General features: G+C 37.3%; 1 protein-coding gene across 3 annotated transcripts in view; it reads right to left on the minus strand.

Moving 5' to 3' along the window:
- Window positions 1-1,407: 1,407 nt before the first annotated feature.
- Window positions 1,408-19,862, minus strand: part of LOC101851810 (1-phosphatidylinositol 4,5-bisphosphate phosphodiesterase beta-4) — a gene marked incomplete at its 5' end in the record, with an annotated part of 49,000 nt that continues 30,545 nt past the window's right edge. The window contains 14 exon segments of one of the 3 annotated variants that reach the window (XM_035970379.1): window positions 1,408-6,254; window positions 6,780-6,924; window positions 8,323-8,424; window positions 8,903-9,078; window positions 9,691-9,763; window positions 10,653-10,890; window positions 11,499-11,735; window positions 13,157-13,261; window positions 13,736-13,835; window positions 14,397-14,561; window positions 15,053-15,155; window positions 15,382-15,485; window positions 16,657-16,729; window positions 18,108-18,192. In XM_035970379.1, the coding sequence (XP_035826272.1) occupies window positions 6,186-6,254; window positions 6,780-6,924; window positions 8,323-8,424; window positions 8,903-9,078; window positions 9,691-9,763; window positions 10,653-10,890; window positions 11,499-11,735; window positions 13,157-13,261; window positions 13,736-13,835; window positions 14,397-14,561; window positions 15,053-15,155; window positions 15,382-15,485; window positions 16,657-16,729; window positions 18,108-18,192 (1,775 nt within the window). 3 annotated transcript variants of the gene reach the window in all.

Below are 19,862 nucleotides of genomic sequence, written 5' to 3' on the forward strand. Positions count from 1 at the left end.
CCCCCCCCTGAGAATCTAACAGGCATCTCCAGCATTTACCTACAAAGAGGCGAACCGTTTCAACACAGACACCAGAGGGGCAAACACAAAAGTCCAGAGAATACAAGTGACAGAGAGGAAAGAGATACATGGGTCAAACAGCACAAGCAAACCTTACAGTTACAGCCCAAGGACAATGAACAAAAGTTGAATATGAGAAGGATGATGGCGGATGTCATTTGGATTTGAACCAACTGCATTGATACATGGATTGTATAGATATACATAATTAATATTATGCAACAAGCATTAATCAATTAATCATTTAAAAAAGTAAACGCTTGTGAAAGCACAAAACAATTTTTTAACCTATGAAAACCCATTCACTGAATAATGAAGAAAAAGAAGAGAAAAGTTTTTTGGAAATGGATTCAAAATGAGCAAAAGAAAGTATGGATTTTCCATTTCAAGCATTGTACTAAAGCACACTCTGCAGAAAATGAAGTGTGTTTATATTCCCCAACTGCTCCAGAAAATGGGAGGAGGAAATTTTAAGTTTTAACAATTTTGTTTACAATTTTCCCACAAAATATGGGAATTAATGAGAGAAAAGGAAGTTTTAAAAAAAAGGGATAAAAAAGAATGTAATTCAATAAGAGCAGATCTATCACAGCAAATGTAGGCAGCAAGCTCTGCAATCAAGGAGAGCATCACTAAGAAAGGAAAAAAGAAGACAAACATAAAATGAAAAAATGAAAAAAGTTGTAAATGTAATATTTTACATTGATAAAACTAAGACCATTTAGGAGGGAAGCTGCTCCTTCACCCCTTGCCAGGGCCAACTTTGGCTGGGCGGGATATTTCGCAACAGAAAGATAGAGGTACCTGTTAAAACATCTTCCCCAAACAGTAATTGAAATCATGCCTTGAGGGTGTGAGGCAAAGAGCCTCATCATTATTACATCACAGATGCCTGTAAGACAAAAAAATAATAACAGGCAAATTGTTTTAAAAAATGAAATAACTGCAGCAAAGCTGCAAGAAGTAGAATTACTCAAGCAAATTATAAAGGAAACAAAAGGGGAAAAAGGGGGGAAAAATGTCTTAGGTACAGGCAAATGCTCCAAAGTACATCCAGTTAAAAAAACATTTCCATAAAAGTCAGTTGCATGCTTGCACTTAAGCCAGAAAGCTCTATCCCCATACCCTTACACAGGCTCTCCCTGACGAGGAGCTGTCACACAGAGGTATAAATTGGAACTTCAAGAAGAAGCAAAAAAAACCCAACCCATTAAACAAACAAAGCTGTTTGCAGGAAAACATGAAAATAAATTGTAACCCTTCTTTGATTCCAGCTTCTATAAAGAAGTCTTCACACTTAACATACTAGTTTAGAACTGAAATCTAGAGAAGGAAATATTTTTTAAAAAACTCTCAGTGACATCAAATAAAACATAACAGTGTAGTCTGTGAAATCTTACAACTGAGCAAAACCGAAACAAAAAAATCAGCAGTACTATAAAACATTCAGCTGTACAAAATTAGTAGAGGTGGATTTCTTTATTTGCCCTTTAATAGGATTTAAAGCATAGAAATTTGTGCAGGAGCCTCTATGTGTGTGTGTGTGTGTGTGTGTGTGTGTGTGTGTGTGTGTGTGTGTGTGTGAGTGTGTGTGTGTGTGTGAGTGTGTGTGTGCTTGTTTTTAATTTAAAGAATTATCTTCTCATGAGTCCTGAACACAATATAAACAACTCAGGATTCATTGTCATATTCAATACTCATAAAACAACCAACCAGCTGCAGAACTCCATATTCATAAACAAAGCAACAAATACGAATAGCCCCACATATTTTTGTTTTAAAATACAGTAAAAAGAAAAATATATCAAGCACTACAACAACAACAAAATAAACCTAAAAAATATAATTTAAAAAATCATATAAATAGATAGAACATTTACAAAATGGATTCAAATCTGAACACATACAGTGTTTCCCAAAGTGTTGCTGACTTGTTTTGCTGACTTGTTAACTGAGCTCTAAACACTACAAGGCAGGAAGCTGCTAACCCCGCCCCCCCCCCCCCCCAAAAAAAAAAAAAGGAAAAAGAAAAAAGGATTTTAAAAACCCCCCAAGAAAAAACAATAATTCATTCTGTTGAAATTGTTTGAATCTTCATCATAGGAGTTCATAACTTAAGAAAAGCCTTTCCGGTCATGAACCACATAATGCTACCAGTAAATTCAAGTGATAGCACCAATAGAAATATTACTCCGCACCACCGCCACAAGATGGAAAATTTTCTGTTAGAGAAAGCGATAGCACCACGAAGACACGTTGTAACTTGTGTGATTCTGTACCACAACTTAAATCAAAATAAATGTTACCTTTTGACAAAATTCATCACCAGTATAGAAACAAAACAAATATTTTACCTTTGACTAGAGATTAAACACAAGTGCCAGTTTTTTTTTAAAAAGCAAGGCAAATGTCTTTGACTACAGACACAACTCCAGCATCTCAATACAACAAACAAATTATGTTGTCCTTGAGAAGAAAAAAAAGATGCGTACTCTAAACAAAACAAATTAAACAATTGAACAGAGATTCAGGTCCACCATTCGAAATTTTTAGGCTTCGACTAAAGACTCATCACTAGTAGCTTAAAAACACCCCCAATAAATATGCTACCTTTGACCAGAGATTCAACTCCACAAATAATTGCAAAACAAATGTGTCACTTTCGACTAGAGAGATTTAAAATTGGTATTTTTCTAAGCAACAAAAATAAGTGATCTTCAATTTGAGATACAACTATACCCAAAAAAAAAAAAACAACTGAACTAATAAATACATAGGCTACCTTCTTCATTCTCACATTGCACCACAAAAGAACGAAACAAACTCAAACACATTTTCAAAAATAGGAAACAAAACCAAAAAACCAAAAACAAATTAAAACATTTTTTTTTAAAAGGGGTAAAAATTAAAGAGAGCAAAACAAAACTGGGAGCGTAAAACCCTCATCAGTTTTAAATACCCTTGTATCAAAAATGTTGAACTTCCCCCTGAAATTAAAAGTATTCCTTCAAAACCAAGGGAACAATAGGCATAATACAACTGTAATTCACACTACAGTCCAAAATTATCACAGTATTTGAATAAAAATATGACAAAATTGCACATTGAAGTATTATGATTAAAAGATGTATAAAATCTAGCGAGTATTGTTTTGGTGCTGTCAAAATTGTAAGGACCTAAATTTGGGCTACTTCACCTTGAAATACTTCCTAGGCTATGTCCCAAAGGAAGTCTATGTGGAGAATATTTTAGCTTTCAAAGTAATAACAAGGTCAGGAAAAAGTCAGAATGCTACCTGGAAGAACTTTCTAAAATGTGGATTTAATTCTCTACACCCCCTTCAACATAATTCGATCATTTAGGGGGCAGGCTATGACCCTGCCTGTCAAGGCAAACCTCTGCTGAAAGGGGAAACAATGTTCCTTCACAAAGACCAAGAGGCTCAATAAAAATTCTCCCCACACTGGAACTGAACTTGGGTCTTTTGTGTGTGACAGTGAAGTTCCTAACCACTACATCACACATACTGGTTAAGCTAACCAAAACAAGTTGAAAAAGTAAAAAAAAAACAACTTCATCAAGGCTTTCAACTGAAAAATGATGAGCTCAAAATTGTTATGGTACAAATAGTATTATGAGAAACTAAAATTCTCTTAAATCAGCATGCAAAATAATTTCTTTATCAACTTTATCCTCAAGGGAAATTTTGTGCACTCCTACCTATCTTTTCTTTCTGCAAAGTCAACTATCCCTGCTTTTTTTTTGCAACCATCTGCTGAGTAGAACGAGCTACAAGAGTCAATGCTCGTTCTAGAATATAGATTGTCAAGTGCATAGCGCCGCTGCGGAGCTGGAGTTTGCGCTATAAGAATGCTTTTTATTATTAATAATGATAGAATTAGAATACTATATTTCTGTAACTTCTCTTTCAAGCAACGCTTGTATAAATATTATACCAGAAATATGTTTTACTTCATAATTGTGTTCCACTGCAGCAAAAGTGACACTAAAGGAGAAAAATTCTTAAAATTAAGCATCACAACTGAACAACTAACAAAACGGAAATCAAACCAACTGTGAACTAAATTTTCTAAAGGAAATATTCCATGGAGAATCTTGCAAGCTAATAGATTCCATCACTGCAGGTGACTGAACACAAAAATGACTCATGTTGAGATCTCATCCCACATAAAAAGACACATTGACTAGAACTGAAGATAAAACTTAAAAACAGCACAGACTCATTATTGACTAGATCAAATCATCAACAACAAAAATTTTCAAATAAAAACTCGGAATGAAAAATTTAGCAAAAAATAGCCTGATAAGTTTTGTGCACAACAAAATTGTCAGCAGCTCTAGCAGGAAGGTCAGGAGCCCGTAAATATATGTGTTTGATTTCCTGACATCATAGATGCAATAATTATTTAGTAAAGTGTACAGTTTTTCTCGTTTGTGAAAGATTTTGCTTCCAGCAACCCCGCCCCCCCCAGGTACACATTTCCTAGTCAAGAGGGACAAAGACAGAACAATCCATCATTAGTCTTAGATAATGCTCCTTGTATTTAGTTCCAACTTGTTGTTTTGGCAAAGCCAGTCAGTTTATGAAGGTCATTTTCGTTCTAAAAACGAAAAGAAAAACAGCTGCCTTGCTCTACTGCTGCGGTAATAAAATCAAAATTGAAAAACCAATGAAACTTTTTGAGAAAAAAAAATGTGAGCCAAATAATGAGTTGGTCTTTCTTAAATATATAACAAATTAAAACAAAAAGAACATGAAAAAAGAAAAAAAGGGGGAAAAAAGGAAAATAAGAAAGACCACATAAACAAGAGAGTTCTCTTCGCCTTTAAAGAATACTTACATGTATTCGTTTGCTTTTAAAACACTTTTATAGTAATATAATTGTCTCATGTTTCTTGACAAATACCAGCTGTCAGTAAGAACCAATTTGAATTTTCACAACCTACACTTAAAAAAGAATGAAATCATGAAGAACTATGAATAACAAATAGTCCTCAATGCTTTCCCAAACTGCACAGCGTATATATAAATACAAAATAACAACTTAAAATTCTTTGCAACTGTAATGGCATCATCAATTAAAATGCATGAGATTCTCGGTTGGCAATCCACGGACTAAATTCAACCTCTCACTCATACGATAAATAAATAAATTCATTCTGCATCAATGTGACTTCGAACAAATACAGATGACAAGTACATGACAATATGTGACCACACTCCAAGCACATATCACAGCACCAAGCCACACACAGTATTAAAATCCCACCCCCACCCCCACGCCCCTCTCCCATATACTGGCACCCGAGAGAAGCCACACACAAACGAAAACAGGGACATCTTCCTTAAAATGTTGGGTAAAAAAGCCCACATCTCAAACTCTCAGAAAAAAATATTAATCAACATGCGAGACGGAGAATGGAAAAACACATCACACAAGAATAATCATGCACACAGTCGTCATTCTCAACAAAAAGATGCAAACAAAAATAACCCAAAATTCACCTTTTTACAAACAATTAAAAGACAGAAGAGACATACATGATTTGACTAAACGACAAAGAAATATATACTTTTTGTTTTTCGTCTGTTGGTTGGTATGAGCACACCCGTGATCTTCCAGCTGACTAAAACCCGCATTATACGTCATTGTGCCGTAAATACTTGTGAAACGCAGATGACTTACGTACATCAGTTCAAAGAACCGGGACATGTTTCTTTTGCTACTTGGTCGGGTCTTAGCTTTACACTCCTTTCCACCCAAAGTAGGCAGTGAAAGTGGTGGGAGCTCTGAGCAAACATTCTCTAATTGTACTGGAGGGAGAACCTTAGAGCCTCTCCAAATTATTTAGATACAAGAGACAGATTCAAATGCAAGCCACCAGTAGCCAAAGCTAGTATCTTACCCAATGAACCAACGGCCCACCAAGTAGGTGAGAAAATAGCTACATGGTAGTTGGCAAACAAAAACAAGACCAAAAAAAAAATTTTTTAAATAGCCTTCACTGGTCCATTGAATTGACCACTGCATGGCGAGGGGCTGCTAACTAGGAGCTGCGAGAAACCTTGTCCCTACCACGGGCTTTCCTCCAAAGACACAGCTTCACACCACAGTTTCAGGCTTGGATGCCATCTTGGCTTCTTCATACGCCATTTCAATCATCTCAAGGGCCTGGGAGAATAATATGCGAGGAAAATCAGCAATTTCTCAGAATGCAACAAAACAAAAAATGTTATCTACAAGATAAAGTTGATCTTTACCCGACCCCACCCCCCTCTAAAAATAATCTTCCTTTCTATTAAACAGTAGTTATTTATTCAATTATAAAATTTTTCTTTGATAAAAATATTAGATCCTATAAAAATCCACATGATACAGTTAAATCACACTGAGGCTAACTTTTCATATTGATGCTCCTTGTACTTAATTTAGTTGAGATTAGTTTTCGCACAATCATAAGATACTTAAATAACTATACAGAATCTGCTGAAACCAACAATGTTTAACAAATATGAGCCAAAATGATGAAATCAGGTGCTCGTCAAAATAATCAAATTAAATTTACCAGCATTACGATTTTTTAAATCCTCTGAAGGTTATTTGCCTGTCTGTTGATCATTCTTTTCTATATCACATTTTGGAAAAAAATGAAAACCATAAAAATATATCACCAAAGTACTTTTACGATCACCATACCTTTTGATTTTCAGCTTCAGTCTTATCTTTCTGCTCATAGTGAACCTTCTTCAGCACTTCTACTTGTCTTGCATGCTTCACTGCCATCCTCTTTCGTTCCTCAATGAATTTCTTTGTGTTGTTTTCATTCAACTCGCGGATGCGCCTGAGGACAAGGGATAAAATCCAAACACTGTTATACATATACACATTAAATACAAACACTGTTATACATAATCCATGAAACTAAAAGTATCAAGATAAGTAATTTTTAATTTAAAATACTTATCAGTTATTCAGTTTGGGCAGTATGTTGTAAATCAGTTTCCAGCTAGATACAGTTCAGTACAGTCTGTGAAGTGGTGGTTGCCTCTTCCTTTGCATTTACATTTATACCTTCGCCTTGCATGAAAAATACACATGCCGCATAAAGATCACCCACATTTTGAATATAAATATTTTTAAAAGATAACAACCAGATTTTAGCCTTCCATATAAAACCTGCCTCCTCTCTACACTTCTATTAAAGTCGTCATGTTGCCCCCAACAAATGTGTGAGATCTTTATGCCTCACCCTGGACTTGAATTTTTATAAAAAATAAAATAATAAATAAATTACACTTTTATTTGTCCCAGAAGGGCACTTTGTTTTACAATGGCAAACATACATACATAAATACATAATTATAAATACGTACATACATAAATACATACATGCAGAAATACATACATAAATACACACTATTACACAAATACAGAACTGTTTACAAACAATGCCACTGTTGGTCGCCACTGTGCAGCGCCCTGTAGTTTGAGCTAGAGTTGTCGTGTCTTGCTCAAGGACACACTCCAGTGACCACCCATCTGATCCCTGTGTCACCGACACTTGCTTGACATTGCTTGAGTCAAAACTCACTACTCACTTAGCCACTGGAGCCCCCTGATGTGAGAGACGATAAATTCAACCAGCACTTCCTCTTGCATACGAAAGACTGAAGTTCAATTTTCACTCTGGACAAGACATTCAATCGAGTATAATATATCCAGCTTCCAGCTGGAATGTGTGACACGATTATCACTTCAACTAGCGTAATGATCTAAATGGTAGTCATGGTGATAGAAGAACTGTATAATAACAAAAACACAGGTCCGGAGCTAGACAGTAAAGGTACTCTAGACCCGTACTTCATTATCTGACACTACTATTTTATACTGTTCTTACTGAAATTGCTGTAAACTTATTACCTTTAGAGTGGCTGTAGCTCCTGTTGGAGCACACCATGTGAACAAATCTTTAATAGGTGCTCGGGTGTGGTTTGTTTCTTCTTTCCTATCAAACATCTATCGTCTTTATTTCCCCTCCTTTTTTTGTGTTTTTTACTCTCTTGTAACACATCTATTCTTCAGCACTTACATGACCATTTTGTGTGGCAAGTGCCTTAAAACACTTACTAAAACTAAAAACCCACAAACCACTCTGGGGATAGTGGCACACGTTCAAGCAATGTGAAAGTACCTGACAAATCAAAACATAAGTTCTAAGCGAACTACCAAAAAGACTCACCTTTCCCTTTCAGCTTTGTTTTTAATACTTTTATCATTCATGACAGTCTTGGTTGAGTCCATGGAGTGCTTCGCTTGATTAGCCTTTAGCTCTTTCTCCTCTCTGAAATCATAAAATCACCACTCAGTACCAAAAAATAACAAAATATCTTTTAAGCAAAAATTGAAATACTCCTGTAAAACCTCACGGATATACAGACTATCTTTGGGAACACAAATTAATAGTTACTCGTTGGCTGCTGACGCTGAGTTAACACATAATCTGACAGGCACAAACACATAAGCCTTTTGAAACTCTGAGGAAAAGTACATCATCAAAATGCATTAGTTACTAAATCATTCTTTCTCATGTATCAGTACACGACACATTTAAGGAGGAGGAGGAGGAGGAGGAGGAGGAGGAGGAGGAGGAGGAACAAGAACAAGAACAAAAAGAACAAGAACAATAATAAAAAGAAGACATACTCATATAACGGACACTCCCAACCTACTAAGCTTTGAAATCAAGTATGCATAATGAACCAAATCAAAAATCCCAAAGACGTGACGTGACACCCACACACACCCCACCACCAACATACCTCTCCTGCTTGGCCTCGAGTTCTGCCATCTGCTCCCTCTGCGCATCGTCCAACAGTTTGGACAACGTCTCATTCTGCTGCACGGCGTGCTCCTTCCACAGCTCGTGTTCCTCCATCATCTGACGCACAACCATGTCGGACCACTCTTTGGTCTGGACTACAACCAGCTCCTTCACCTGAGACATCACAGAACAAAAAGTTCATCATCATCATCAGTATTATCAGCATCATCATAATTAATATCATCCAATGATCAATCAGAAAGAGAAAACGGAAGTGGATGGGATACACCTTGAAAAAAATGAAAACAAACATTACCTACCAAGACTTAAGCTGATGGAATCCACAAAGAAAGAAAAAGAAAGAGAGGCCTAAAAGTACTTAGAGGCAGGACTTAGAGTCAGACTTTAAGGAGAAGGGATACAGCTAAACAGACGTAAAGACCATAACCCAGAACAGAGGTACATAGAGAGCTCTTGTTGGTGACCACTATTGCGGCATGGGGTGATAAAGCATCATCATCTTCATCATCACCCAATGATTTGAAAAGACTGAAAAATGTATTCCGCTACCTTTCAATGCAAGAAAATAAAGAAAGACAGAAACAAAACAGGGAATAAAAAATTGGATCTACACGTTGTGGTATACTGTAATGTTATAAAGCACTTGTAGAGTAAAAACTTTAAAAACTGAAAAGAGCAATAACGTGACTTCTCCCCCCCCCTAGACTTCATAATAAAAACGTGTAAAAGATCACAATGAAGAAAGAAGAAAGATTCGCTCCTCACCTTGGACTTGTGGTCACTGACCAGGTTGAGAACCTTGCCCTCCGACTGCGACTTGAGGTCAGTACTGCTGTCCCTGAGGAAACACGAGACTTGAATTTCTCCACTGCTTCACACAACCTGCACTCTGCTCACCAATCCTTTTTCTAACCCTGCGGCATACTCTATCCGAGTCAAATCCTTCAAAGACAGCTGAGAAATCAATTTACTTAACACTTTGCCATCATATTTTGGGAAAATCCAAAGAAACGTGGTGGTAAACATCACCAATTGGCGAAATGAGGTGGCAAAGTGTTAAGACATTAATTACGCGATTTATCTTTGCCAGATATTTAACATCATAGCTTCATTTTTATCACATGACCTGTAGGTGCATAAAGTATTTCTATCAAAGTATGTGATAGGAAAAACAAATATGCGGCTATTAGTATTTCTTAGCCATATGGACTGTTGCCCCCTTTTCTCAGAACATATACCTTGGCATGAAGTAGTGAAAATCTAAAAGTTGACCATAAGTGCAAAGCTCATGCAAGGCTCGTTTCCACCTGGAACCGTAATAGGTATCCAAAGACTATATTTCCTCGGTGTTATTCCAAAAAAGTCCAAGTCAGCTTACAGAGGTTTCAAGGTAAAGCAATTATTCAGATAAAGACTTCATAGGGCATTTTATAACACAGATCAATTCTGTTTCATTATCTCTTGAATTGTAACTGAAAATTTTTGAGAGCCCGTTTCATGGTTCTGAACTTGGGTGAACACTATTTCTTTAATTTTCTCAAAACTTCTAAAAGTGATAGTCACTTGTGGATATGATTGGAGACGACAATATTCTCATAATTTTCCATACCATTAACTCTTTTTATGCCAAGATTTATCAGCTTCTAGTTAAAAGGTATAAAGAAAAACAACAATATAAAGGTGCCAGGTACGGAAAGAGTTAAAGAACAACACATCTCTCAGCTCACTTGTTCTTTTTTAATTTCTTCTCCATGGACTTCTCTGTGGCTGACTTTTCCTTATCATGGGAGGCAACCAGTTTATCCACCACCGTGCAGTGTGCTCGTTGCATCATCGACCGCTCCTTCTGATGTCTGCGTTTCAACAGCTCCAAATCCTTGGGCTGTCTGCGAAGCAACTTGAAGTAGACTTTCTCAGACATAAGTTTCTTTCTAGTGATTGGCTCAAACAGCATTTCCTCTGGGCCTGAAAGTGTTTATTAGGTCAATCTTTTAAAAAGAGAGGCACAGTGACATGAAAACAGTTATTCGCTGCTTGAAAATAGCCAGGTAAAAAGACAGAAATAGTGGGAAAGCAGAATTAGAGGGAACAAAAAGAAATAAGACCTACCAGTGCCAAACTGTCGGCATTGCTGACCACTTATGAGGCCACAGCACCAGGAGAGAGAGAGAGAGAGAGAGAGAGAGAGAGAGAGAGAGAGAGAGAGAGAGAGAGAAAGAGAGAAAGAGAGAGAAAGAGAGAGAGAGAGAGAGAGAGAGAGAGAGAGAGAGAGAGAGAGAGAGAGAGAGAGAGAGAGAGAGAGAGAGAGAGAAGCTGCCCTCCCCCCCCCCCTTTCCAAAACCATCCCTAGAAAAAAAAACCCACTGCAAAATATCTATTACAAACCTGTAAGTATTATAAAAAAGGACGCAAAAACTTTCTTCAGACGTGTCCTGACAATAGAACCAAACAAAATGTCATTTGTGAGGTATTATTTTGTGTAAGAGCTTGATTGCATTAGCAACACAATTTAAGTTCCGAAAACAGGGAATTTAAAAAAAGAGTAAAAAGCAACAAACAGTATCAATCAGTACCTTTTTTCTCCGTGGCATTAGTCTGAAGCTGACTCATACTGTTGGTGGAAGTGGTCATCTGTCCGTTGGACGGCTTCGATGTCTTGGCTTGCGTCCGGCCACTGGTGCTGCTACTGTTGCTGACCACCGGCACATCCGAGATATCCTTCTCGTCAATGCCCATGTCTTTCATCGCCTTCTCACGTTTCTCCGCTTGTGACATGGCCTGGATGGGGGCAGACAGTGCATCCACAAAATCTGAAATAGATGAGAATAGAACAGGTATTAACCCTTTGAGCCCTATCCACCGGTACACCGGTGGTGTGTAAAATAGCCCGCTTGCCTAGCCACCGGTACACCGGTGAGCAAGACCCTATCCTCAAACCGGCCTGCTAGGGACAAAATGCACAAGGAAAGAGTAGTTACTACACTATTGTTATTGATTATATTTTGAAGATCTTTCTGAATTATATACCGGTAATGACAATGGCTACCCAGAGTGGGATATATACGGAATGTAATTCTGACAATGATGTGAATGAAGGCGTGAACCCCACAGGAGCTCAAGCAGAGGGGCAAGGTAGCCTATGGAGGTCAGTGCTCAAAGGGTTAAAATGGAACCGCTCTGATGCCCATTATAACCACTTGGGCTATTAAATCTTTTACAAATAGACTGGGTATTTGGAATGCTCATTTTAAACAATGTAAGGATTTTTATCTTTATGAAGCCAAGCACATTTCTCAGCAGGCACCACAATTACACTTCTGCATACAAAATGTCCACTTCACTGAGCAGTGGAGTGAATCTAGCAGACAACAAAAGGGAGCCTGGGCACATTTTTCATGTTGAAATAGGGGACCTGGGCTTTAACATCTCATCTCCAGCAAGTCGCTCCTAGCAGTTCGTGGTACTGCTGTGCAGGTGAGCCGCTTGGGCATATTCCTTTACAACATCAACATCAAATTACTTTTTCGCAATTGTTGAAAACAGGTCTCTTATACAAGGAGATCATTCATTAGATGAAGACCTATCAAAATTGGTTCACTTGTTTGATTTAATTACCAATTTAGTGACATATAAGTCACGTTTAGATTTCATACCAAAAGAGGGCCTTAGCATAGTGGGTTTACCCATCTCGGAGATAAAGTGGCAAGACAGTCAGCCAAGACCTCATCCCTAGAAAAGCTGTTCTTCATGTGTTTGTATTTCTTTCAATATTGGTGGTATTTCAAATTGTTTAGCTCCAAAATAACACAGGTTTCTGTATAAAAAGACAGTATACAGATCAGCTCCGCCCCTCATTGTGTCCTTGGGAAAGGCACTTAACACAAGTTTTCCTCATTTCACCCAATAAAAGGAGAAAAACCATGCGAGTTTGATAGTGTTTAAGCACTTAATTGACTGCTTGCCCTGTATGATTCCTGGGAAGCCGAGAATGTTTTTGAGTATATTAGTGTCTGCTGGGGTAATAGTGGTAGCAAAACACAAAAAGCATGATGTTCATTAACATGCGCTATATAAATGCAATCGTTATAGTCATTAAAATCATTATTATTTTATTATTATTATTATTATCTTTATTCAAAATTATTCTTAGCTCACCTGGCTGTACTTACTTCATACAATCGACAGTGTTGACAAAATATATCTCTTTAATTCTGACAACAACAAATCTTACCTCCAAATTCCACGGGAACATACGTCTTTAGAATTATTCTACAAAATACTGTGGGCAGGGATAAGGGAAAGTTGCCTTCTGTTCTCAGAGATATATGCCGATAGCCTGTAATAGAAAGAGACACATCATGGTTGAGATCTGTCAACGCTTGTACCACAATTGATCTAAAGTTATCAAGCTCTTTTATAAAAAAAATAACACTGAGTAAGACTGAAGAGTAGAGTTTCACTGAGAAATTTAAAAAACTGTGTCCAAATACGTCTGCTATTCAATTTTGTCATAAACATACACACACAAAAAGAACTGCAGTCAGTCAGCAGGACAACATTTCATATGCAACACATTAGGACAATGGCAGCACTGATAAGAAATAAATATGGCGAACCACACCAGATCACCAATCAACAATTCAATTACAAAAAAATACATCACATTGTAATCTATAGTACATCTATTTCCAAGCATGCTGTATGAAAGTCATTATAGACTGATCATCATGAATTGATCTCTATCAATGAAACAACCCCAACCCTCTCCTTTAAAGAAACTATCTGAGATTAAGACAATATTTCATAGTACCTGCTTGAAGTCCATCTAGGGGCAATATTCTCTGGCCTATTAGTTTGCCAGTCTCTTCAAACACAGCAATACGAAGCACAGCCAGCTCTGGTAGGACAACCTGTGAAAACACAAACAGACAGACATGTTGTGCAAAGGTTCCAATTACTGAGAGACGACAGAGGGAAGGCCAAAAAAACAGACTGGAGATTGACTGTAAATTTGTGTAACACTAACACTCCCATCAACACAATAAAGTTGATCTAATCTTACCCAATTCAGATTATAAAAGAGGAAGGCCGCTTTGTCAGGGTCAATCCAGGCCAGGTGTGAAACAACATTCCAGCAGTTAGGTGGAGATACTTGATAGAATAACTTCACAAAATTGGCAGAGAGCCTTACAATTTCACTACAGTAACCAGTCCCGTCAGTGATTAGGCCTACATTATAAGTAACAAGAAAAATGAGCAAGCTACATCAGAGCACCCAAACAGATGAATGAGCTATTAGTTGTAGTTCAAATAACGAGAGCAATATTCATGCATGATAGCCATTTAGAGCAGGAAATAGGAATCTAATACACATCCAAAAAACAACCGAGGGAAAGACAAGAAGTAGGATCTATCAGCGGTGCCTTCCAACCGCCCACACAAATTATTAGCCACCAATGAACTGATGTTACCTTTCTGAAGACAAAAGGTTCCTCATTGTAGATGGGATTCAGCCCATTGTTGGGCACCACTCTGGTACGGAACTCTCTCCGGATTGTGTCGGTAGGCAGGCCGTACATGTCCACTTCTACGTACGTCCCAACTTTCTTATCCGACAAGAACTGACCCGATATCACCTGTGGAAGTTATTTCAAAAGAGAAAAATCGTCACTTCTCTCTCCTTCTCCTTTCTTTCTCTCCTTATTAGATTTCATTGATTGTCAACTGCTGTCCCTAAAATTTAATGTGAGCTTGGCTTTTATTTTTTTTAAAAAGATTTTTCCCTACGACAAAAACAACTTTGTGCCATGGAGGGTTGCTCCACATAACAACCACTCAACCACAGAGGAATTTATTCATGCCCACAGGTGCAAAAAAAAATCTGAAACAATTTAATTCCATTTTAATTCTGTGCTCTCCTGCCAGAGCTACAGAGCAGTTTACTACTAAAGTTCCTTTGATCTTAAGAGCAGCTAATACTTTACAACTATTTTGAGTGGTTATATTCAGAAGATCTAATGAAAACACAAGGCTTTCAATTATCTTTTCTTACTCTCTCTCTCTATATATATATTAATGTATTTATCTATTTATGTATTTATTCATGACACCTAAACAATCCGTTTACCTGGACTGAGCAGTGAGCAGCAATCACACCGTCCACAGGACTTTCAGAGAAGGGGTCAAAGGTACGGTCTGGACGTCGCATGAAGTCAGGCTTCAACAAGTACCTAATGAGAACCAAGAACATTACACACATGAGGTCAGGCTTCAATCACTATTATTAATATAAACAAATATTATAATTATTATCATTTTTATTATCATCGTCATTATTATCATTATTATTATTATTATCATCATCATCATTATAATCATTACAGTTATTCACTACCAGCAGCCACTTACTAAATGTTGCCACGGTTACACTGGAAAGGGAGTAAAAGCCAAGCTTACCCACAGTTGCCGTTGTATTCGAATTTGCCTTGATTAAGCTGCATATTGATATCCGCTGTCTGGAAGTTCAGGGCAACCATCTGGCATCCGGCATTCCAGAAAATCTGGGGAGTAGCAGGCACAATGTCAGTTTCTCTTTAAGTTCAGTGTCTACCAAAGAAGAAAAAGGGTTATATGGGCACTTCCATTACCTCAGTTGGTATCATGCTGAACTACAAGGCGGATAACCCTGGCTTGAATCTTTGAAGGGGCATTCTTGAACTTGGATTTTTTTGTGGGGTTTGGTTCTTTGGGTTGCTTTTTTTTTTTGGGGGGGGGGGGGGTGGTCAAGACTTTCCACTAATCTGGCTTGATCTCATTGGAGATAGATGTTAAATTTGGAAGTTCATCCTCATAACTGACCTTATAGTGTTGAAAAGGGCATGACAAGTCACATGATCTCAACCTCTTACAGCTCATTGTCAGTTCAAATTAGTTCAATACTTACCCCAGGACCTTGGTTATTTTTAGTTTTAGTAAGAGTTTTATGGCAATTGCAACACAAATAAGTCATTTAAGACAGTAACCCACAAAGAAAAGAAAAGAGAGATAGGGACGATAGACTGTTTGATAGGAAAGAAAAAGCAAACCACACCACAGCTCCTGTCAACCACCCCATCACCATAACAAGATTTCTACCAAAAATACACATGGAGGGTTTTTTTTTTTTAATTTAAGAAAACTGAATAAACCTGTAACCTATTAGTGTGGAGCCATGTCATACACAGCCTTATAGCTTAGTCTAAAGTAAAAAGTCCCCCCACTTGAGCTGAAACCTTGAGTGTCCACAAGTTAGTCCCATAACCGAGTCACAGTACTGGGCAAATAAAAAGAAGAAAAAAAAATGTTCAGTGAATACAACTTATGTTCTACCAACAGCTCTTTCTGATTTTACACTCTCACTTTCCATCCAAATACACATTCTTCTGCAAATGTTGAATTTTTCTCATTCTTAAAGTCACCATTTCAAATAACCTTAGTGTTGAAAGGCATGTTAATCTCCTACATTTTGGCTGCAGTACTTTTTTTCTTTATAATTTTTTTTTTTTTTCTGGCAGAAGTATTCACATTTTGCCTATCTTAATCAGTAAAAAAAAAACCCCACAGAACAGACGATGTTTACTTTTGCCTATCTTCACCAGTTAAAATGCCTGGGAACCGAAGATGCCTAATACATTTTCTTTCCTGTCTTTATCAGTAAGAGACATTACAGAACAAAGACATCACATTACCCACCTGTGGTAAGAAGTTGCTGGAGTCCACCCGTCCACCTCTGGGGTAGATTCTGCTCATCTGCCGCTTGTTATAACTGACTTGGTTAAGGCTTATAGCAAAATACTTTGGAAAGACTAAGGGAAACTTCTAGCCCATCCCCTGATGTGAAATTAATATTCCTTAAAAAAGTATTTTAATATAATGACCTCTGAGAAGCTCCCCCTTTTGCAAATATTTTCCAACAGACACAAAATCAGAGTTTGTTCATTTCTACTCCATTACGCCTGACTTACAAAACCTCATCTTACTTGACTCTGCTGAAAATACAAACTCACGCTCTAGTTGACACCTTCTTTTGAGGTCTCATATAGTCCTTCAAATAATACTTCCTCGTCCTATCCAATTATAAGATTTTTTTAAATGACTGGAAAAAAAAACGTTTTACATTACACAGCAACAATGCTTCTTGTGACTTTTTAAAAAAGTGACCAGTACAAACACAAGTTTTACAACTACAATTCTTTCCTAAGAGCGTACTCATTTCCCAATCTTCTCTTCTCTCCCACTTTGAATCTGTTGCCTTCTCAATACAAATTACATACTCAATGTCTCTATTCTAAAAAAAGCAAACATAAAGTGCTCTGACAACATCAGTGCTTCCATAGAAAATACTGTACAACACACACACACACAAATTAAATGTATTTTCTCATGCAGAAATCAAGAAAACTACAAACAGGACATCCAACCTATCTTGTCCACTGTTTTGTCAGGATTAACATCCACGACAATTTTGACAATAAAACATCTATATGGGCAAATTAGTGATGCGGTTACAAGGCACATCAACATTGGGAAAAGCTACATCTACAACACTTGGGAGCATGCAAATTATGTTTACAGTCACACAGCAGCCCGTGCTGGACTACAGAGCAGAGGACTTGGTTCCGAATCACCAGTAGTCCATTCTTGAGTATGGTCGCTTTGCTTTTAGAAAGTTCCTGGTAACATCTCAATCCGTAACAACCAGAGGTGTATTAGTGTAATTCGTTCAACTTCAAATTCAGGATTTGATAAGAAACTTTAAAAAGATACATCATCAAAGCGCCCAAACTTTAAAAACATAAGTACACCTGTTTAACCTGCAGCAGCCACAAAGGTTTACTTTGTACAACCCCTATCCACAAGTAAGTTGGAATTCAATTTTCTAAAGAAAAATTCACAATTCTGATGAATATGAATTTTAGATGCCAGAATTTCTAGTCATTTGAAGAAGCAAAGATTCTGATCTCTTCTTTAACTAAAAAATAATATACCATATACCAAATAATTTAATGGATATTACAAATGTTTTACATCCCTAATAACAAAATTTAAGTAACTTAAGAAGTAGGGGTGCTTGAACTCTGCCTGTCAGGAACAACCCTGGCTGAGTGGGATACAACAATGTACCACAAAGAGGACAAGGATACTCCACAAAGTCTATGCACCTGTGTTTGACCATCTGATACATTGTGCTCTCGCTAAATGAGGACATGTGGTAGTGAATGCAGGCCTCTGTTCGCAAGGGTCAAGGTAATCCATGATGCCATTAGTGGCCAGTGGTCAAGTGCCAGGATTGGGGGGGGGGGGGGGGAATTAAGAACACGACAGGTGTGAGCATACAACATCAAATAAACAAACAACCAAAAAAAACCGTATCATGCCACGTGAAACACATACAATACTGATGACAAACTGACAATGCATAGCGCAAGTATGGACAAGGTTCCACATCTCCTTTATAATCATCCGAGAGCTTTGACCTTAAAAAGAAACTGCGAAGTTTTAACATAGTTCACAAGTTCTTTGTTTGTTTGTTTGTTTTAGTAAGCGCTTTACTGCGCTTGCAACACAATTAGGTTAAATAAGTGCTGAAGATTAGAGATGTTACTAGACAATAACAAAAAATACAAAGAAGAAGGAGTAGAGATTGGACAATAGATGCTAGGTGGGAAAGAAGGAGCAAACCAAACCAGAGTGCTCCCCAACCATCCTCGTTAACAAGCTCAAACAAGAGCATGTAATATGTCTATTAAAAACACAAGTACAACAAGACAGCATGATAAAATCTTCTACTTGGTGTATGAAGTCATAGAGCAGATGACAGATAGGCAGTGATAGAGAGGTGTAGGGAAAGATAATTTGCTCTATTTCACTGTCTCCCTGCAGAAATGATTTAAGTCCAAACCTTAACAAACAAAAGAGTTTACGCAGACATTCAAAAGGATTAGATCAAACAAAAGTGAAGACATCGATACCATTCCCCGACCTGCACAATTTATAATTCAACTTGACTATGAATTATATATTTGTAGAAGTAATATGCTCCTGTATCAACATTATTTACATCATTTCGAAGGTGGCGGCTTCAACCCTGCCTGTCAGGGCCATCATGGGCTAAGAGAGATACAACTTTCCAGCAGACAGACCGAGATACTTGACAAAAAACCTCCCCATAAGGAAATTGAACTCATGCATGTAACAGCAAATTGCCAAACACTAACAGTTACACTACTAACACCGTAACTTGACTCCATAAACCTGCAGAAATAAGTGATTGCTTTCATAACCACTTGTCATCTGACAACATTGTGATCTGCAACAACTAAAGTGAGCTCATAATAACACTTGAGCAGATTATAATCAGATAGCATTGTGTGGCCCCTGCTCTTTCAAAAGAAACAATGCACAACGGTCTGCTTTATTTTACTTTACTTTTCTGATTCAGTAGTCCGTACAATGGTCTAAAGAGTCTGTTCAACAAAGTATCTTCACTACTACAGGTAGACCTAAGTTACCACCTTGTTATGCCATGGAAGAAGAACCAGTCTCAGTACAGCTTTACAGCAAAACACCAATCAAAAGCACTGGCAAGTACACAGTATGAATACAAATATTTAGATTTTCCGAATGTAAAATACAAAGATATAAGATATATACATAATTGGAGAAAAAAAGAATAAATTCGCAACAGATCTTTTATAACACAATAATTATCACTCCAGAAAACAGAAATGAGTGGCCAAAATAATGTACTTAGCCTACAAACATAAGCTCATAGAACCTTGGTTTATCCTTTACTAAAGTATATACAAAGATACAAAGTTTTCCCAGCAATAAAAATGACTAAAAGAACTAAGTCTTCCCCCAGTAGCTTTTACGATACCACTTATGGCTAGCAACGT

Source organism: Aplysia californica, unplaced genomic scaffold (assembly GCF_000002075.1).
Source record: "Aplysia californica isolate F4 #8 unplaced genomic scaffold, AplCal3.0 scaffold00260, whole genome shotgun sequence".
NCBI lineage: Eukaryota > Metazoa > Mollusca > Gastropoda > Aplysiida > Aplysiidae > Aplysia > Aplysia californica.